This window comes from Nipponia nippon, unplaced genomic scaffold (genome assembly GCF_047370975.1).
Source record: "Nipponia nippon isolate SJK-2023a ecotype South Korea unplaced genomic scaffold, ASM4737097v1 scaffold_4, whole genome shotgun sequence".
Lineage (NCBI taxonomy): Eukaryota > Metazoa > Chordata > Aves > Pelecaniformes > Threskiornithidae > Nipponia > Nipponia nippon.
Genome location: NW_028262358.1, coordinates 40,255,791 through 40,278,483, shown reverse-complemented (window position 1 = coordinate 40,278,483; position 22,693 = coordinate 40,255,791). Strand labels below are relative to the sequence as shown.

The following is a 22,693-nucleotide window of genomic DNA, read 5'->3' as shown; positions in this document are numbered from 1 at the left end:
GTCACCTGTGAAAAGAGGGACTTTTTTGTTTTTAATAGCTATGCAAAGTATTAAATGTATACATTTATATATATTTGTGCATACACATTAGTATCTTTAAATGCACTTAGATACTATCCAATGGCATCTAAGGCTACAAACAAGCAAGAAACAAATAACTATCTTGTCCTATGTTTCGTGGAAAAAAAGAGACAGACAGATAGTATGCATTCTTTTGACAAGCTGTGTTCATAGAATAATCTCTGGATTGGTTGTTTGTTGAAATGTAAAGGACCTTTAAATCAAAAAACAATGTAGAGATCATGCATACGGGTTGAGTGGAAATAACTAAAAAAGGCTATGCAAAAAGCTAAAAGCAAAAGAAATAAAGAAAAGGAAGAACCTTATGCATTTCTCCATGAAGATCTCCTACCTCTTCTCTAGTGTCTATGGCAGAGCCAGGGGTGGTGGCGGCAGTGCTTACTGTGGTACTGGGGGCAGTGCCTGACGAAGTCACTGAATCTATCTCTCCTGCTACATCGTTGATTTCCCGTGCGATGAGAGCCAGATCTTGACTGATCCTAGTAATAAAGAGAGTGTTACATTCTCCCCTACAAGTACCAGTAGGACCCGTAGAGCCAACCTGCAGCCTTTCAGCTTCTAAGTTCTAGTTTCTGATAACTGTGCTATGAAAATATGTATGCCCAACTGAAAGTTTATTTGTAGAACCATAAAAGCAAATTTTTAACTGAAGCTTTGTGCTTGTTAAAGGTGAGCTTCTTTCAGCTCTTTATTTGCACTTTGTGTTCAAGTCAAAAACAATAGACATCATTGACCTAGAGATAGTTTATAGTTTAAGACTGAGTGAGCAGAATTTAAACTAGAAAGGCAAACATAATTAGAGAAATTTCCAAATTCCAACACTGGATTTTGTGGCTAACCATCAGCAATCTACAATAAAGTGCAACCTTGTGCAGCATAGATACACATATAATTGGGATAAGGCTGTAGAAGAATATGCGGCTATTACCTGTGACCACTCAAGACAGTATTTCTGAATTCAAAATATCAAAGGCTGGAACACTAAAGCAGAAACCAAATCAATTGCTCATTTTAATAAATTAAAATATGGTAAGTGCCTATTAGTACATTAATTAATTTAACCTAATTACTACATCTTTTGGGTCTATTTTAATTTATATTTTGTGTTCTTATAGATACGTACCATCAAAACTCCAAGGTTTGAGCTAATATTCTAAGTAGTAAAGATACTAGAGCACCTACTTCCTTTGTTTCACACAACCATATAACTTGTTTTCTAAACCAGAGAAGTTGCTAATAATCACGTTTGGATTTCTGGGACAAATTTTGGTATTTAATGAATAGTTGTGAAGAAAATAAACCCCAGGAAATCTCAATTATCAGTAAGTCCTCCAGAAGACAAATGTCATTAAACACCATAATCAAAAGAACTGTCAATCAGCTAAGACTTAACTCTCCACAGAAATCAGCAATGCTTCAGCATGGCACAGCCACTTCAACTGAGTTCTTACCAAGCAATTAAAATTACATAAAATGTCAGATGTCTACATAAAAATGAATTCAAATGAATCCTGAAAATATCATAATAAACAACTCTAACATGGATGGCAAGCAAGTTGTTAGACAATCATCCTAGTCAAACAGTAGCCAAGTGAACAAAATGTGGGATTAGTTTCAATGTGATATTAAGCTATAGTCAGTACTCAATAATGTTTCTGTATAGCAACCGTATAAAGCACTGAACAAAAACCACTATGAAAAAGAAAACTAGAAAGCAGCTGAGAGTTGGGCCTGACTTTTCATAAATGAAGTTTTCAAGTCATTCTACATTAACTTTTAGAAACAGAAAGTATTGCTTAAATATAAGGAGTAAGTTTTCTATAATCAAGGACAAAAGACTTAGGCTTTAGGTACATGCTATTTACTCTTGCAACTGTAGGTTGCCTTGCAGATTTCTACTGCTTCCTGCATCAGATCTAGCAATCATACAAGACAAACCAATTCACGGAGGCAAAACTAAAATAAACCTCAAATTCCCTACCCCCCCAGCCCGCTCCAGGAAATGTTGCTATTATATTCGCTCAGTGAGCAGACTCCGGCAGCTACAGAGTTACACAAGGGACAGACACAGTTTCCAATGCAAGGGAAAAGGTGAGAACACAGGGCCTGGGATGGGGAGAGCATGACCATCTTTTTCAACAGCCTGGAACTCTAGTTCTTACTTACCTGTAGTGAAAGAATACCCATGCTATTAGAAAAAATACAATGAAACAGAAATACCTCTAAGATATCTGTAATCGTCCTGAACTGCTGGATCACCAAAAACATTTTTATGCTTAGTCTACTATGTCACACTTCCTACACTGAGCCAGTTTATTCTGTAACGATACTTTAAAATCCTTAAATAAATGTGAAGCTCCTGTTATTCTGAGGGTGTATACTCCCTCCAGGCCAAAGTGGTTTTAGATCAAATTTAGTTGTTCCATTAAGTTTTTTTAAACACTTCTTTCCAATTCTCAATTTTATTAATATCTGTAAATTGTAGAGTCTGTGAAAAGTGCAAACTGGGTCAATCTTGGAAGACCAGTTAAAATACAATATGATGGTAACATGGATGCAATAAAATGTTTGTCATACAGCCTGAACACTACCTTCAGCTGCACATTTATTTTATGAAATACTTACTTTTATACCTGCCTTATCTAATCAGTTATTCAACAAATAAAACAGGATAGACAATGATAGAGGGGAGACTATGGTTAGCAAGGCAAAGGGAGCAGAGAAAAAAATGATCTTATAAAGGATAGAAGTTAAACTTAAAGCCAGGGGAGCAATACTGTGAATCAGTACAGAGAGATATGGGGGCACAGAAAGGATCAACTAGTGACCTAGAGCAGGGGGGCTCAGCAGAGGCTAACCAAGGAAACTGGTGTTGGAAGCAGCGACAACAGATGACAGTAGTCTGGCATTTCTCAACCGCTGAGTGTTAGCTTTCTTAACCTTAAATATGCTCATTTAGTGCAGTTTGCGTGAAATTTCTACACACAATTACAAATTTGGCAATACCGATTCAAGCCTCTCACCACTTCCAGTGGAAATAAAGTACATAGCCTTCAAAACAAATTTAAAAGCAGTATCTAAATGAAGAAAATGGTAAGAAGCCCAAGGGAAGAAAAAAATCTGCAAACCTAACCATCAAATAAGTTTAGATTGAATTGTCAATTATTTCCAGTGTCAATATCTCCTAGGTGAGCAAAATCTACCAAGAAGTTTCACTGAAGTAGAGGTTCAGCAGCACTTCTTATAAGGAGAAAGTAATATGGTATGGCTATCCTCAATTTTCTCCCCATGTACACACATTCCTTCCTATATCCATCTCTAACTTTAGATTCTTGGAAAGAGATGTTTTAGGAAGATGCCTTTGAAGATGTTTATTTCATGATTTATCAAGATAGTATCAGATTCCCTTAAGTATTTTCACTTTGCACAGACCACACTAGAAAAACAAATGTTGAAAAATATTACCAAGAAGAGGAAACAAAAAATAATCACACTAAGCAAAACACAATGCTTCACACCTGTGAGACCACAACGTTAAGTTTGCAGATGACACCAAGTTGGGTGGAAGTGTTGATCTGCAGGAGGGTAGGAAGGCCCTGCAGAGGGACCTGGACAGGCTGGAATGATGGGCTGGGGCCAACTGCATGAGGTTCAACAAGGCTCAGTGCCGGGTCCTGCACTTCGGTCACAACAACCCCACGCAACGCTACAGGCTGGGGGAGGAGTGGCTGGAGAGCTGCCTGGCAGAAAAGGACCTGGGGGTGTTGGTTGACAGCTGCCTGAACATGAGCCAGCAGTGTGCCCAGGTGGCCAAAAGGGCCAATGGCATCCTGGCTTGTATCGGGAACAGTGTGGCCAGCAGGATCAGGGAGGTCATAATGCCCTTGTACTTGGCACTGGTGAGGCCGCACCTCGAGTACTGTGTTCAGTTTTGGGCCCCTCCCTACAAGAAGGACATTGAGGTGCTGGAGCGTGTCCAAAGAAGGGCAACGAAGTTGGTGAAGGGTCTAAAGCACAACTCTTACGAGGAGCGGCTGAGGGAGCTGGGGCTGTTTGGTTTGGAGAAGAGGAGGCTGAGGGGAGACCTTATCACTCTCTACAACTACCTGAAAGGAGGCTGTAGCGAGGTGGGGGTCGGTCTTTTCTCCCAAGTAACAAGTGATAGGATAAGAGGAAAAGGCCTCAAGCTGTGTCAGGGCAGGTTTAGGTTGGATGTTAGGAAAAACTTCTTCACTGAAAGGGTAGTCAGGCGCTGGAACAGGCTGCCCAGGGAAGTGGTTGCATCTCCATCCCTGGAGGTATTTAAAAGACAGGTAGACATGGTGCTTAAGGATATAGTTTAGTGGTGGACTTGGCAGTGTTAACGGTTGGACTCGACGATCTCAAGGGTCTTTTCCAACCTTAACGATTCTATGATTCTATGATTAATTTTAAAAGGAAAACACTTTTCTTGTTTAGGCTTCAAAATTAAGTTCTGTGAAAAGGTTCAGAACCTGAACATTGGCACCTATGTTTTAAATAACATTTAAATACTTGTATAATTTTATTTATTTAGTGTAAGCTATTTGAAGTTTTCACTGCCTGGGTATTGCATGATATGGGAACAATTGGTTAGCAGAATGTAGAATCGACTACCTTTTTCTTTGGTTCACTTGAAGCAGAGTGCTATCAGCAATAATGGAGGAATTGCTATACTAATCTCAGGGACTCGCAACAAAAGAAATTACTTTTTGATGAATACTTATGATTTAAATCAGAAAATATCTAACATGAAATAATGTCTAGATAAACCAAAAATTCAAATGAGAACGTGGTCTCTCACCTTGCCAAAATCACTTTTCCCTCTCTGTCACCTATGCATCGATCTGAAATTTTACCTCAATATAATGTAAAAAGTACTACAAAATCAGATATACTTCAGCCTCAGGAAATAACCATTAGCAACTAAGAGTTCTACACAAAGTTCCTCTGCAAGTCCCACTAATGCAACTAGAAGTTCATATTCTGGGATCTGGCTATCATAAGTCAGAAATTACTATCATTTTCCACTAGATAGAGATGTGCTGGCAACATAAGTGTTCTGTCTGCCAGTCTCTCATTAGAAGAATTTTAAATTACCCATTCAGTCAGTGAATGAAAACAGTAAGTAGAGTGATACAGAAAATCCATTAGCTTTCTTTCTCCTGTATGTGTGCCTGTATAGCTGGTTGGGTACAAATGTTTCTTATTTTAGAGGCACTCCTTTCAAACCAACCTTGCTATTTCTTCTCGGTGAGCAGTCCAGTCACGAATGTAGTCTTCCTGTTCCTTTATTCTGTGCTTGAATGTATTGCTACTTTGAGCTGCTGTCCCAGTGCTCTGCAGTCGCGTGGTTTTCAGGGCTGGAGAGGTACGTAGACGGGTATGTTTAGGGGAATTACGGTTTGATCCAAATTCATCTTCTGAGGTGGAAGCATAATCTGTAGGAAAGCGCCTCCATCTTGCACTTACTAAATTAGTTTAATTATTAAAAAAGAATTATTATTGCATCTTTAATAAGAAAAAACAATATTATTTCAGTAACATCACAAAAATACACAACTGTTCATTATCAATCCCCAGATACCTCACAAAAGGTTTATTTACTACATCTCAAAAAGAAAGCTACAAAATTTGTGTTAAATAATAAATATTAATAAAAACATAAAATGGATGCTCTTTGTATAATGATGAGTGAAATAAGATGTAAAAGCCAGTAATTGTATATGAGCTCAAGCAAACTGTATTACAAAACAAGGGCCCAATTCATTAACATTTAAGTATATAGTCAGATTGCACTTTTTCTGCAGATTTTTTCCCAAGTTTCATTCAAGGTTTACATGATACACAAAAAAATGAAGAGACGTGAAGGAAGGATGGAGCTGGCACCAAGCCTGGAATGCATGCTTACATAAGGAAAGCATAAAAATCCTAGATGATGCATTATGTATTTAATACAGAAAAAAATATGTTAAAATTAATACCGTGTTATTAAAATCAGCAGCACATCTACATAAACAGCAGCCTCAGTGCTAAAAACATACAGTCTCACATGTAGCACATAAAGCGTACACAGTCATGTTGCTGAAGACAGCCTGAAGTATAAGAGAACTGAAACTAAGTAGGAGGCTCTCGTCCCCCTCTGAATTACTAAAGTCTAGAAAATGCATTTCAGATATGCTATCCTCAAACATTCCCAGCCGGAAGAGATATCACTAAGTGTAAAGGAATGCCCATCACGAGAACCTGCTAAATTCTTGCAGGGAATTTAGTCCCCCAAACTCACTGACATTCATGAGGCTCTATAATTACTGCAGAAATTTTAAAACGCATGTGATCACCTCTTGGTAATTTAAAAATAATAGATTCAAGTAATGCATATTGTTTTTAGTAAAAGAAAAATGCAAGAAGTAATAATGATTTCTCCTGAAACATTTAAAAAAACACTACAAATGAAGTACACATCAATATGAATTTAAGTAACAAATACTGAAAGTAATTTTTAGTTGAGAAAAGACTTGTGTAATGCTCTCAAAGATTACAGTATGTAGGATATGACATTGGTGTATAAGCTTACATCCCTTCCCTCATATAAATAATCCAGTTTTAATTGCTGAAAAAATAATGCTTCTGTAATTTTTTCCAGGTTTAAATGTGGGCTTCAAATCACGTCCAGTTCTACTAATTTTTGTGAATATTCTAACTTTATTCAAGAAAATAAAAAAGTCTCTCCAGTCACTTATTGTTCTCTTTTTAGAGGTTTCAAACTTGTTTTGATCTTAGGGAAGTAGAACATAAGCAGAAAAAGCACATTTCCCCACCAACATCATGCAAGCAATGCGTGACCAGTGTCCGAAGAGCTTTATGAGTTGGGCCCACATTTTATCATCAAATTTTGTTTAAATTCTTTGTCCCAGTTCAAATTATATGCATCAAAATAAATATAAAATTTATCTTAAAATCTCTCAAGTGAGCTAGTCCAGCAACTCAGCACTGTACAATGAGCATATGTAATCATATATTTAAAAACTAAAAATTGAATGAGAAGTGAAATATCAGAAACAGATTTGATTTCTAGTACTCTACCACTGTAAGTTTCAACATCAGCATCTGGGTCTGGGAGAAGCTTGGATTTCTCTGTGTACAAAATAGTGTTTTATCATGTTAATTCGTATTAAAACATTCAGATTAGAAGCATTTGCTTAAATATAATGTATTGATGAGATTAGTCTTAGGTCCTCTTTTCCACCCACACTTTTTAGGAAAAGATTCTTAAATTATACATTCAATCAAAAATACTGAATTTTGTAAAAGCTTAAACATTTCAGAGATACTAACTGAAATTACATCAATAACAATTGTCTACATAGTACCATAAAACCCCTCTAACATTTAAGACCATTAAATTTTAAGGTCTTAAAATGTTGTTTATTGATATATTATTAATGGGTTTCTCATTAATATGGGAAAAAGTTATTGTAGGCTTAACAGGAAAAATCTCAAAGTTGTATGATTCATGACAAGCAATATCCAAGCATGTTTCCCATTAAGCTAGCCATACATTTGCACATATATATGCTTTTTTTTTTATATAAATTATGCAGCCCCAAAATGCCATTGTAGTTTGTGTAGATTTCTGAAAGCTATTGTACAATTAGTTATCTCAGACACCAAAGACTGTGAATATCAGTACCAATAACTAGAAAATCCTCCAAAACCCTGGCTAAAATAATCAGCAGACAAACCTAATTTGGTGACTATTTTGCGAAAGGTATAATGTGTTCACAACACTTCAAGCTGGCAAGTTTAATGATTTGGACACCATAATCTCACTTCTAAGATCTGAGGACAGCCTTTATTTAGCATGTCCCTTATAAAATACGCTACTCTCATTGATGCAATGCCTTCTCATGGTTCATCCATTTCAAAGATCCTGAAATTTGGTGCTCAGTAGTGCAATAATACTAAAGTGCAGTTAATAAGGGTTATTTTCTCTTCATGCTCAAACCTTTTTTTTTTTCTTTCCCCCAGAGATACCTCAACAGCTTTGATCAACCTATCTGCTAGTTATTTACAATGACAGCTAGGTCAGCAAGCCATCAGAGCTGCCAAACACAGCTCATTGCTCAAGGTCTCTCTCTTCTGACTCAATGCTTAATTTTACAGTTGCATCTTAGCACTTTTGCACTAGGTCTGATCCTGTTGTTCGTTTTCCCAATACATAGCTCCTTCTGTAACATCATCTTCAATTTTCCTCCGCAATTGTGAAAAAAGGTCTTTGCTCTTCTCTGTTTTTATTGATAACACTCTACTGTTTGATGATTCAGTGCCTTGATTAAATCTTTCATTGCTTGTGCTATAAAATTACTAATTCTGCTTCACATGTCTTCACGGTGTTGTCAGTTATCAAGCCTCCTACCACAGAAACACCCTGGTAATTACTTTAATGCTGGTAATTCTCATCCAAGACATTCCATTTATCTGCTTGCCCTTTCATTTAAAAGTAAGCAATACTTAATTGTATCAAGGACTAAAAAAGATTCTTGAAATTATGGACTTGCTGACAGCTCTGACAATTTTAATGCTATTATGTTGCAATTCATCCACATGAAGTACAAGACAATAAAAAAATTCAGTGACGACATCTTTTTTGCCCCCTTTTTACACGCATGTATATCTGAACATTCAAAAAGATTTGGGAAATGCAGAAATAATTTTCTCTTTGGTAGACTGGATTTAAGAAGCAAGATTCTGCTGCCAATGTTCAGTGATCTACAATGTGGTAATGTTAACTGAACTCTGATGAGAAGCCCCATGGAACATTTTTACCACTTTGATAGCAGCCAGTCTTCTGGTACAAGAAAAAAAAAACCCAAACCCTGTATTGGTAATGATCATTCATTTTCCAGTCTTTCTAGGTCCAGGAAGACAACAAAATACATCACTGTTATGCCTTTATTAAATGTGCCTGAAGTAAAACACATTAAAACAGTGGAGGCACTTTTGTCAGGCACTTCATTAGTAATTTCCAGAAGTGCCAAAATTAAGTGAATTGTTGACTTTCTAGAAACAAAATTAAATTCAGGAATTATATGCTTTGGATTGAAGAGCTTCTGCTACGTTCCATCTTTATATATTGCATACAAGTAACACAGCCTATTCAAAGATGTTTTAAATACATTTCTCTAAGGATAAAATAATAAATAATATTATTAATAACTTGATGTGTTGGGTAGTTATTAGCAACATTTTATAAGATGCTAATGGGAAAATCGGGATGTACTGAGTAGTGGCCTATATATAACAGGAGACAGAGATACATATACACTTCTATATATACTAGAAGATTACATCACTTTTAAAGGAATTCAGATTTTCCTAAAGAATACTCTAAATAGTCCAGTAAAAAAATTATACAATAAGCTTACTGATATACAGACAAAATCCGGAACTCCAAATCCTAAACAGTCGTAATAATATGCTTTACTTACATAGACTTGATTGATTTATTAAGCCATGCTTCTGTTATGAAAATATCTGACTGCTTTATTAATTACTTTCAGATTTTCGACTTTACATTGATACAGGCTTCTCCCTGATTGTGATATATAAACTGCTAAAGCTTTTTATGACAGAAGCTATTTCTGCTGTAGATTTTTCTAACAACAGTCTTTTAAAAATACCTAGCTTATTAGGTTGGGGTAGCTCATGAGAAGATGGCATCTTTTCTCTCTTGAAAACAGAGTATTTTTACAAGCTACAGTAAACTTCGACTGTGTAATGGAGGTAAAAGAAACGAACATTAAACCAAGATGACTGTGACAGCCTAGTAGACTGGGAAGAGAAAGATACACCAACTCCCCTGAAAAGAAGCATCAAACCACTTCAATGCAGCAACCTGGGAAAAGTTTAGGAAGCATGTAATAGTTCACACAGACACAGAACTCAAAATCCATATATAGTTTTGCCAAAAACACAAGGAGCAGCGAAGTGACAAGTAACATCTGGGGTTTCCCTTTTCAAAAATCAGCAATATCACAATGTGAACTAGTGTTAATTATTAAAGTAAACATATAGAAGCAGTCTTAACTGACACTCTTCCCTGACCTAATGTTGCCACCTTTCAGGCTGCACACATCAATTTAAAACTTTGATTAAAATTGAAAACATGCTAGTTTTCCAATGATATCTTACAAGGAAAGACTGAGTTTTTCTCTGAAGTTTCACCTTTTTTTTGTATCTTTGTAGACACCTGTCATAATATTAAACAGATTCAACTTTATCGTTCAGTGAACACCTCATTTGTATCTCTACGGAAATTTCTATTCAGCTAATAATTGACACAGCCAAAAGATACCTGTCTGGGGAATAACCACTGCTAAGAATCCCAAGAAGGTACATTTATGACATACAAGCAACAAAAAGCCAGTGGGCCTGTGGGAAATCTAAGTATCACAGATGTTTATATCAACTCTGAATGGGATACAGTAAAGGAGAACATAATCTTAGTGGCAACACACAACACTGGAAGCTATTCTATTTACTTTTTTCTTAGATTGCAGATTGGCTTCAAATAAGGTCAAGCTGGTAGTATGACAATTCAAAAAGCAAGAGGACATCAATTTTAGATATTCATTCCACATGAAAGTTGACTTCCTTAGAATTATGACATTTTAATTTTGATTTAATATTGCTGTTGGAAGAAAACTAGCAGCCTTTCACACTGCTTGCACTTAAAGTGTTATGTTAACTTCTAACAGAATAGTAGGTTAAAATTAATCAATTGTATATTTTTCCTTCCATACATAAGATAATATTATAGTAAAGGAACTACCACACAAAAGAAGATCAACATGATTTGGAAATAATGATGAAATCATAAATTGTCATGATTTGGAACAGAGAACAGCAACTGCTCCAAGGCAAGGCAAACATTTTAATATCAATTACTTAACTTTACGATATTTAGTTAGGTAGTGTTTGTGTTTAATTTTTCCATTTGTTACTTCACTGTTATTATTCTTACCAAACAAATCTTACTTTTGTAGTTCTGGAAGCTGATCTTAAATTATAAATGTAATTATTCTACAGATGCTCAGGGTACACCTCAGGTAACACTTACTGTTCAGCATATTTACAAGCCTACCTTACGAATAAATAGTGTATCTTCTATGTAGTAAAAAGTGCTGCTGACCTTCTGAACTTCTACTACTATGACTTGAGCGAAGAGATCTCTGCTATTTTTTTTGTACTAATGCAAATCAGTGCTGCCACATCTGAATGCCTCAATGCAATTCTCTGTTACTGGTGTCAAGTTAAAAAAATATCCAAAGAGTTAAAGGATTACAATTTCTTGTCTTTATGATTTTAAGTGAGAAACATCGACAAGTCCTGCCAAGGAAGCCTCTTACTCTAAAGAGAAAGACTGCATCAACTAAAACTCAACAAATGTTTCATACGAACTGTTCCTTAAAAAAAAAAAAAATATTTCACATATGAGAAACATCTAGTATTGTATAAGACTAGTTCAAATAATCTCACATACCTGAGGGAGAATTATGAGCTGAAGCCAAAGATTTGGATTTTGAATCTGAAAGTCGAGAAATGCTATTGGCTCGAGTTCTAGCAGAAACTTTACTGCTATCTCCTGCTGACGTTAACCTTGCACCGCTTCTGATAATAGCTTCTGGGGTACGAGATGAGGCAGTGCTTCTAGTTATTGTTGCTTCAGAATCACTACGTGCTGATAAAGAGCCAAGTCGAGTTCTGCGAGGTTGAGCAAGTAAGTCTATTCTGGAAATACTTCTCCTCCCTGATGGAGGCTTTGACGTAGAACTTGTAGTGGACACTTCGGAAGCCACTGAAGCCTTATCGGCATCAGCTAGCTCACTATCTGAGGCTTCACCAAGCCGTGCTCTGCGCAAGAGAGAAGTCCTTGTAGGACGAGGTCTTGGAAGAGTGGTAGATTTACTAGATTGCCCAAGTGCAACAGGAGAGGTTTTTGATTTAGCTGACTTTCCTTCCATTTTGGAATGTAGAAGTTCATCTGCTGAGGCAAAAGGAACTCTTCCATGTGATTTGCCAGAGTAGGTTTCCTGGTCAGATGATAAGATATCAGAAATGGCAGAATGAGGTACGCTAGATGTTTGGTCATCATCTGTCAAATCTACCGATGGTTGTCTCATTCTTCCACTGGATTGCACAGTTTTGCGAGCATCAGCTCTAGACCCACCATCTGAAGATCGACTTTTAGTTTTCTTTTCCATCTTTTCTCTGGCACTTGTTGCAGAAGATTTTAAAACATCCTTTGAAGGGGAACCAGAGGAACATCTGTCTTTATATAAGGTTGTAAAGCTCTTCCGCTTCTGTGTGGATTTTCTTTCACTGTCACCAGTAACGAGACTGATTGTGCTGGCTGTATCTACATCTGATTCTGGTGATATTGAATTATCTCTGTTATAGCTAGGAGTCTCAGGACCTTCATCAGTTTTATTTTCTTCACGCAATTTAGCTTCAAGGAAAGCCATTACAGCTTCTGTGTCTTTTAAAATGAGTGTTGTATCTAGACTAGAATCAGTGTCCACTGAATCACTTCTGTCACGTATCCTGTTTGCAGATGCTAGAGGGGCAGCAGATCCACTTTGCTTATTAATGTGAGGAATAAGTTCTATAGGTATATTTGTGCTAGGCTTATCTATAGTAAAGCTACCTTGCCTCACTAATGGTTTTGAAGATTCCTTTTTTTCTCCTCCAGATGCTTTAGGACTTTGTCCTTTAATAGTTTCCTCATTTTTTCTTCTCTTTCCCTCACTCTGTGCCAACTTTATTTCTCCTTTATCTGTAACAAGCCCAGGAGCTTTGTCTTGATTATCCAAAGTTTTAGGTGACATAGCAATCTCCTCCCTACCCTTCTCAACCTGGTTTGCAGCAGGTTTTGTAGAGGATAATTTTGTGGGTGTCCAGTGTCCTTGCTCTTTTCTTTCTTGTTGAATTTTTGCTAAAGCTTGTTTCACCACAGAAGTTTCTCTGCCAGTTTCAACTCTCTCTTTACTGGAAGAGCTGGGGAAAGAAAAAACTTTGTCTCCAGTAGCTTTGGGTGAAAGACCGTTCATTGTTCTGCTTGACTTAGCTATACTTCTGCTGTCAGCATCTGAGGCACGAGCGGGAGTTTCTTTCTCCTGAAGTTCAGTGTCTTGCTTTTCACCTATTTCTGATCTCTGATGAGATGTAGTTTTTGCTTTTGAGCTTTCATTCACTTTCTCCTCTTTGGGAAGCTGTGGAAGTGTCCTTCTCTTCCGCTCACCTTGGCTGGTCATAGAAGCAGCTGAACCAGCACTTCTAACGGAAATACCAGACTCACTGATGTCTGTCTCTAAAAATGAAAAAGAAAAAAGTATCTGAGAAGTCATTCAATAGCAAGGTAAATAGAAACATTACATTCTTAAGACTGTGTAAGACTACTAAAAAACCATGAAACAGAACTGAAAAAAGTCATTAGTCCATTACTCTGTTCTATGGCAGGATCAATTATACTTAGACAAATATACGTTTAAAAACATTTAACAAGTTCTTAAAAATCTCAATTGATGGAGATTTGACTATCCCTGTAAGCTATTTGGATAGATAACTCTTAAAATAATTTTCTCATTCTTTAACATGAGCTGGACTTTCTCCAATTTAGCCCATTACTGCTTGTCCTATTCTCATTAGGCATCATTTCCTCTTTACAGGAAAGGGTGGAAACACTCCTCTAATTACAGAGTGGAAACTCCGTTTGTGAATTACATTAACTACCAAACTATAGTAACTTGTACATAACTAGCTATATTATTTCATTCCACTGTTGCAATACATTTGGTAATAAAACCAGAACAAAATAATGTGCTAAGGTAACTTAGAACAGCTATCTCCTGATTAAAGAGATTACATATATCAAAAAAATATTTCTGTATTACTAGAGGTTTAATGTTAAGAGTGTCATACAAAAGAACAGTTCATTCGACACAATGTATGTGTCTATGAAAGCAATGTCTAAAAGGTTGCAGTGGAATTACTGCAATGAACCATTTCTGGTTTATCACAGAGATGTGACCAGGACAGAAAACGCCATCTTCCAAAAGCGTACTTCCTAAAACTAGCATATTGCAGGAAAATGGAAGGAGTCATTTCAGATGCAGGGTAAGAGTGCAAAGACAGAGTAACATCCTTTCCTTCTGCTCTGCTACAGACAGGCAGAATTTCTTCCCAACCATGGATAATTTTGGTTGTGATTGAACAATCGTCTATGTGCAGCATCTTGGGCTAACTACTACCTTGCTGACACTCTGCGACTGTATACTGGGAAAGGGAACACTTCATGAACATTTGTGTCACTCTTGCAGAGGGACTATGGCATTTTTTCCTGCTTCATTGTAATTTCAGTGTATATGTTCCACAATATGGGCTAGGATCGCTCTCATATAAAAAGGAAAGTTTTCGTAGATACAAGAATTTGAGCTACATGAGACATGCTCCCCCTGAAATCAAAACTCTTTTAGCCAGCTGTGTACAGTGGGACTGTATGAATGTAAAGTTTTTATGCTCTTACAGGAGGTTAAAATAGGTACTCAACGAATCACTGTTATATCAGCACACCATTACAACAGGGAGTGGAATGCAAGTCTTACATTCCTAATCACATTCAGCACCAGATTTCAAAGCTACTGAACGGAGTAAGATGCCCCTCCTTCCTCCCTACTTGCCTGTTCCACAGCTCAAGGTCTTGTCTCACCAAGGGGCTACAGCCTCTCCCTGCGAGACCTCCCCTCAAGGAAGAGGCTGCAGGGCTGGGAGACACTCTTTCAGCAGTATTGAAAAGCCCTACTCATGAAGACAGACCTTACTATGGTTGAGAGCGCCAAAAGAATGCTTTTAACCCAAACAAGACACTGTAGTATAGAAATATATAGAAAATGTATAAAAAGCATCAAAAGAATGCAGTACTACTGTGAAGGCACTTTCATTGAATTCTTAGTGGATATAGAATGCTCTTTAGGTAGAAAAATAGGTCCATCTCATGAACTGTTGCAAGGAATAATTGATGCTGAATACCCCCATTTTAGAAACCAAACTTCATTTTTCCACTGTGATGACTGTTCCTTCCTTGCCCATTTAACAAACATAGCAGTTGTGCTGTCAGAAACAAGCCTTTATTACTCAGAGATAATATGATTTGCTCTGACTTCGAATATTTGGACAGAAAAATAATTCTTTTTGCAAGTTCATTTGGCGGTTGTTGCAATATAATGTGACATACTTACTAACACACATCTGTCAATTCACTTTTCACCAGGACAGATCTATAAACGACTGCTCTGCAAACCCTCTTGGGATCTTTCTATCAAGGCTTGCCACCAACATTCGCTATTCTAGGCATATAAACTGGAGTATAGGGCTTCCCTCTGCAAGAATTCTCTAAGCACTTAATTGAGTATCAACAATCATGCTGTATGTATACAATTGTACATATTGTACAATTGTACACATCTGCTACTTTCTATCTGAGCTCTCCAATCTTTCTTTTCTCTTAGCACAGTGTCACACCTTTGATGACAAATGCAAAATGACTCACACTTTTTTTTGTATAATCTGTATTAGGACAATCATTTGAGAAGCAGGAGGTATCTCTGAAATCTAAGCAAGGTTTTCTAATTCCTGGGCTATTTTTCTTGCAAATTATAAAAAAATTGGCGGTTCAATGAAAATCAATATGAATGCTATCTGTGAAGATTAACTTCTCTCAGACATATCTACCAGATCAAATCTTTTACATGTATTTAGGCATGTAACTTGCTTCTTGGTGAATTTCAAGCAGCCCTTAGTAGAAGAAAGGTGTGGAGTTGTTCAGCACCGTCTCTGGCTATATACGTGTTATATGAAGTTTAACTACTAAGATTTCTAAAGAAAATACAGGCATCTAAGCCAACAAGACAGATGTTGTGAATTGGTCTTTAGACATACATATCAAATTGTATTTTCATTATATTTTTGGTGCTTGAATGCTTTCTGGATTTCTCCTTAAGTATTTTAGAATTCTTGCAGTATGGGTATGCACTATGCAGTAGTTGCTTCACCTAAATAATAAAGTTCTTATAATGGTAAAAGAAGCATTCATCTCTCTGAAGAAGATTCTAGTTAGTGTCCCATCTGAAAGTGACAATTTACAACAACCAAAAGAATCAGTCTCAAGAGCTATGATTTTAAGTACCCTGTATGTATACCTGATCCTTCCAAGTAGTGCAAAATTTGCTCTTGGTTTCCATTATTCTATGTACAAGGTATATCAGATAATTTAATTTTTCCCCTTTCCATCTCCTTTGACTTTTAGTATCCTATGCAAAGTTCAACTGCTATGAGAGGTGGAAAAGCTACTATAGAAGCAGCAGTTGCTGGTAAGAATTCTTCTATGCATTGATACAAAAGTTTGCATTACGCAACATCAAAAGCAAAATTTCTTTGTAAACTTTCCAACTTCATAGTCTCATTTTACTTTTTGGGGATGTGATTTATTGCTTGCTTTAATAAATGGCCTCACCTTCTATGATTTTAAAACCATGTGAACATACCTCAAAAAGTAAGTTATCAGAAATAGAACTATATTTGATGAACCAGTTAATTAAACATGTTTACATATACTCTCATCTGCTGAATACAAACCTGAATAGAAATTCAGTTACTAATCAATACATAACAGCAGCTTCATTTTGGAAGAAATCCCCAATAATATTTCAGTTTCACCTTTTTTTTTTTTTTTAAAGTTGTCAAGTTATTTATTCAACTTCAGAATTAAAAGTCATATTCTTTCTCTTCTTTTTATTGTGCCAGAATAATACACAGAACTAAAAGCTAACTCTTTTGTGAAGAAGCTAACTGGCTTTTTTCCAGTAAAGAATAAGTTGTACAGGTAAAATCTCTATTAAGAACATAAAAAGTATCTGAATTAATTTATTAGTGTTATCTGAAATCTGAGGGCAGTCAAATAAATCTATCACAAATCCACTTAGGAAATGCATATATTAGTTCCAACTAAGTTAAGGTGTTGTAGAAGGAACAGAGGGAATTTGAAAGAAAAATAAATATAATTCTCGCCAATGGGATTCAAGATTGAGCAGTTCAGACAATGGTTCAGTTCATCTAACCTGGGCCAGGAACAAAGGGAGTTATCTAAACTTAATAAGAAACCTAAAATTTGGGCAGAAAAATATGTACAATATCACTACTGGGTTTTTGCCTCCCCTTTTTTTAATATGTCATGTGGAATAGATAAACACTTTAGAGAAATCTCTGTCACTACACTTTTAGACTGGTCTGAGGACCCAAGGTGGTGGTGGTGGGAAAAACAGCGAAAACCCAAAGAACTTAGTAATACGCAATCTTCTTTTCTGCAGAAGGCCCGACTGCTGGGCAGAGTGCTGGGACCAGGTTTGCAGTCTAAGCAGGGAGAGAATCACAGGGTTCCGCTCTGAAAGCAGTAAAGACTTGGTTTTATCAATTGAAAATGCAGTCTTTTGAGAGACTAACTTATACGTCAAAGATGTAGCTTGCTCTGAAATTGTAACAGACATGGATTCTTGAAAATCTGAAGAAAGCCAGCAGCTATAACAAAAAAGTAGAGAACACACATTACACTTGTGAATGTAACTTTTGGGGAAATAAAGAAAAACCTAAAAAGATGCTCAAAACTTTAGAAAAAATAATTCATTCTAGTCACCAACGTCTAACAAGAGGTTATTGGACATGTTCTGTAGATGGCAGTATGTCTTCAGAAGTGGTGTACACAGAAAAGCATTTCTACTTCTAAAACGCATTTTATCCCCTAATCTTTTAAACTTTGTTTTGATGCTGAAAATTTCAAAGTCAATATGAGGAAATGGTGGAATTGCAGGACAAAAACATACCTCAAGTAGCAGACAGATAATTAGTTACTTCTTGATCGCTAAACAGCGTATCACTTTCAGAATATGACGCATTCACTAACATGACATCCCTTTGTAGTTACCCGTCAATTTTGTAATGAAGAGATACAGTAACTCCACCTCAATACACAAGTATCGGCATAAAAATTACACTAGAATTCTGTGTCAAATCATCATCTCTAAGGTGAAATTGAGAGGAAGAAAACAGCAGAGAAGTAGGAAAGTAAGGTAAGCAACTTCATTAGAGTCAAGAGTGTAGATCTTAAAGAACAAAGCATTTAAAATAAGGAATGCAAATAGTTTAACTAAGGAGAGACATAGCCTGAACATCTGGCACTCACAAGAAAAGGAGATAAAGTTGTTTATTGTTGAGGAGAAGGTTTTTATAGTTTTCAAGAAACAGAGAAGGTTTTCTATGTTTCCAAGATAGGGAAGTATACTATGCTTCAGCTGAATAATGACTGAATAATGAAATCTCAGGTTGGACTGTTTAACAATCAATCCATTAAAGTCCAATTTGGGGCTAGTACTGGGAAAGACATAGGGAAAGAAACATACTATGCAGACCAACTCAAACTGCATTCAAGTGAAAGTTTCTTTAATATTAAACAGTTTTTATATTTTTTGTTTTAGTAACATTCAGTTTAATATTGGCACTCGTCTGCCATGCCAAACAACACTATTGTTGAACTCGTTTTTATGCTGTTTCTTCTCAATGACACGAAAGAATTTCAGGTGAAGATGAGGTACTAAGACTAAGAAAGCTGCTTATGTAGGTACATAATCACTCTCTTCTCCCTTTCATAGGTTTCTTCAGCAGAAATTATCACAAGAACAGCGTTTAATACCATTTTCTAATGGAGCAGGCACAGATGACTCCAATCTGATGTCATCTTGGTCATGACGCGTGTGATTAGCAGCCAAACTGGCCCATTGTGATACCCAACGTTTACTTCCAGGAGCAGTAGAACCTTCCTAAGGAAGAAAAAAAGCAGAAGAAAAATTACAACTGTAAAAAGCATGTCCTCTTTCCAGGTTTTTCCTAAACAGATATGTCAGACACAACTTTCCTGGAGGAAGTTGAAAAAGAAGTTTACCTCAATAAATTTTAGAGTTACCAGCTCTAGAATGGCAAACAAACAAACAAACAAAATCTATATAGTTGCAGAAGCAGTACAAAATAAACAGCATTTCCTAGCACAGTGAACTTTTAAAGATCAGAACCTATGTAAGATATATTAGAAAATGTGCTAGTTTTAAAACCAGGTTATTTCAGTCCTCAGCTCAGAAGAGCAGGGAAAAAAACCGTGAGTTGTGGGAGTGTGTGTGTTCAAAAATTAAAAACGTGCTTCAGGAAGACAAGACAGTGACATTTTACCAGTTTAGAAGACCCTCTTGTCCAGATGAAATATTGTATTTACTTCATTAAAGAAAGACTACCTTATGGACTGAAAGAGTAAGATAACTTAGGATGGAAAGGAAGATCAGATATTTGTTTGGTCTAAACAAAAAAAGAAGCAAAGATTAGTTTTAAACCATCCTACTGGGTAACAGTGAAGTCAATGTAATCAGTATCTGATCATTTTTTGCAGCTGACCAAGAAAGGAAATTAATTTACTTTCTTGCTGGTAAGCCTTTGAAACTTTGAAAATTTTTAAAATGTAAAATAAACAAATGTAAAATTAAACCATCTTCTTATGTTGTGTTGTTACAGTATCTTAAGTTTTTCTTATTTTCAAAACCTGATTTATAAATATAATGCAATATTACTGTTTCATCCAATATATTATAGCCTCTCTTGCTCACATCTCCAAAAAAAAGACAGCAGGGAACTGTCAATGCATATATATGTGCACATAGGCACACACATGCAGGCTGTATGCTATCCAAGGCTTTATAGAAGTTTACATAGTCTAATTATTGGACTCAAAAGACAAAGCAATGCAAATGCCAGAACTCATTGACTACAGTTCCAAAGGAGTTACATAACCATAGGCAAGTCAAACAAGAAATCACAATTCAAGATCAACAAAAGAGATGGGAAGGACATGGAGATACCAGTAACTTGCTTAATAAGGAAATTTGTAGAAGCTATTTCAAAGGTTAGCTGAAGCTCTGCTGCCTGTTCAAATCTTTTCACTTCTATTCAAAACACTGATTTTTGCCTAATGCCTTGGCCACTCTGGAATTCTAGTCTTTGATCAGGAACCAACTCTATACGTTTTATAGAATTTATTTAGCAGAAATGGAATGGTGAACAATGTCATCTAGTGTATGATGACTTCTTTCAAATTAAAAGTTACTTAGACATTTGAGAAGACCTGAATTTATGACCCTGAATTTCTCCTGATTAAATGAATGGCCCTAATTAATGCAAACAAGTGCAACATTACGAATGTCTTTCAAAATATTATGAATGTAGTAAGTCAGAGACGCACCAAATCGTTTGTTTGAGCTATTATACAAATTTCCACATTGTGAATTCATTTCTTATAATCAAAATGTTATAAAATTCAAGTCTAACAACAGCAAAGGAACGCAATTCAATGTTTCTGTTATTTATCGGCATTTCTGAACACAACGCAAGGAAAAGGGTGCCAGAAAGAATATTACAAAAACCCCATTCAAAAATGTGCAGCACTTACGCCTTGACAACTACTGCTGAAGCCTCATTTTTCTTTCATATCTGTAAACTTTCTTTTCTGCATTTCCTATCCATACTAGTGAACTTTCATCTTTAATAAAACAATTAATTAAAGTCAAAACCAAATGTGATAGGCGTCCCAATTATCTGTGCTACAGAAAACTCCAACTAGTTCCTTGTGTACCACCTAACCAATTCCAGAGATACAGATATATGTATCAGAAATCTGAATTCCACTTCACGACAGAGAAATATATTAAGACTTCGCAGATTAAGTGTAGTAAAGCAACATGATAAATCACTTTTCTCTGAAAGTAATTCCACTGCCAAAAAAACGTTTTCTACATGGTAGTGGATGTAAATGTGTTTTGCGAACTCTCTGCATATACAAGCACAAACAACAAAGCTATGAAAAGCAGTTTCTTTTGATAGTAGTTTAAGCACATCCAAAAGGTAAAAGGTTTATAAAACACAGATTAAAAAAGTCACATTCACTTATCCTAATGTTCTTCTTCTAACCCGTATCAATTTGCATCTTACAGGCTCTCAAGTAAGCAATCCTCCAAATCTCTTGAATACCAAAAGGAATTTCCTAGTCTTTCAGAAAAGCTGGGTTTACATAAGAGATACCAGCCTTTTCACTTCATGGTAAATCTGCTTTCCCTTATGCTTACTGCATATACAAACTCAATTGGAATAACACATCTTCAGAAAAAATGTACCAATGGATTTCTGTGGACTTATTATTCAGCCTGAAGATTTAGGGCTTCAGGCTCTACATCTGAGAAAACCCCACAGCACACACACGACACCTGGAAGCATCTCCAATACTTGGCATTTCAGAGCGGAATAATGCTTGTTTTTTTAAAAAAAGAAATTCAGCTGAATTAAAAAAAAATAGTCTTTTCAGACACATACTCAAGTCATATCGTGTTGTAAGAACCATAAACTGAAGTGCCGTCTTGAAAGCAGTTCTTTTAGTCCCTCCCCACTCTGCCTGCTTCAGAACCATATTCCTCCAGGGGTGATGATCTTTTTTCAAATTTCCATACTCACTTTATTTACAGCCAGTGTCTTCACATTTGTTCCTGGAACAACATTGACATCTATCCCAAAGAATTCTTTTTCCTTCTGTTGCATTTACTCCACTTACACAGCAAAACTCAGCAACTGTACCCATCTCAGCTTCTACTTTGCTAGACTAAATGACTTGTATCAATCTGTTCTTGTAAGGTAAATCTCCATTCCCTTAATTATCTGAGTAGACCTTTGTACCTTCTCTAGTCTTGTAGTCACCCTTCATAACCAAGAATTGTAACAATCCTAGTGCCAGTATTTCAGAGGAAGTTTCACCAACGCTTTCTACCATGGCGACACCACTTCCCTTTTCTAGTGACAACATATCTTCCAGGGTATCCAAGGGTCATATTTGCCTTTTCACAGCCATATGACATTGGTGACACAATCATACTACATTTCAGTATAGAATCTAAGTTCAAACAAAAAGCAAGTATCGAGCTTCAGCCTGATGGTTTGTTCTACAAAAGGACAGGAAATTAGTGTAATTAGAGAGGACAAACAAAAGGAAACACAGCCTCTAAATACACACAGCAATTCTCCACTTCCAAGAAGCAATATAGCAAATATGTACTTGAATAAAGTTATTCAGTATTCAGAATGTCAGCAGTATTCTTCATTTTATCTTCAGTGGGAAAGACATGAAATGGGCACTCAAAACAGGAAAAGGAATATTGTAGTCAATGGCAGTGATGACCCTGCAGATGCAGTACCAGGTTTCTAACTCTGCTGCAGTCTTAACAAAAAATTTAAAAAAAAACCCACAAACTAAACAAAAAACAGGTATGTCCTTCAGAAGCACATCAAAGACAAGGTTGATAAACTATGTACATTATTTAAGAACTGTGGTTAGCATAGATAACTGGCCACCGAAAATTAAATGGAAGCTGGACGGATAAATCATAGCCTAAATGCCTGC

The 22,693-nt window shown here is 36.3% G+C and overlaps 1 protein-coding gene across 5 annotated transcripts in view; it reads right to left on the bottom strand.

Annotated features, from left to right (window-relative positions):
• Window positions 1-22,693, bottom strand: part of CEP170 (centrosomal protein 170) — a 104,765-nt gene that overhangs the window by 14,172 nt on the left and 67,900 nt on the right. For 2 of the 5 annotated variants that reach the window (XM_087775476.1, XM_087775481.1), the window contains 4 exons: window positions 18,902-19,028; window positions 11,645-13,471; window positions 5,336-5,570; window positions 383-560 (listed from right to left, as the gene is read on the bottom strand). In XM_087775476.1, coding sequence (XP_087631602.1) covers window positions 383-560; window positions 5,336-5,570; window positions 11,645-13,471; window positions 18,902-19,028 — 2,367 coding nt within the window. The remainder of the gene's footprint in view (window positions 1-382; window positions 561-5,335; window positions 5,571-11,644; window positions 13,472-18,901; window positions 19,029-22,693) is intronic. The other 3 variants (XM_087775477.1, XM_087775479.1, XM_087775480.1) reach the window with 3 other exon arrangements.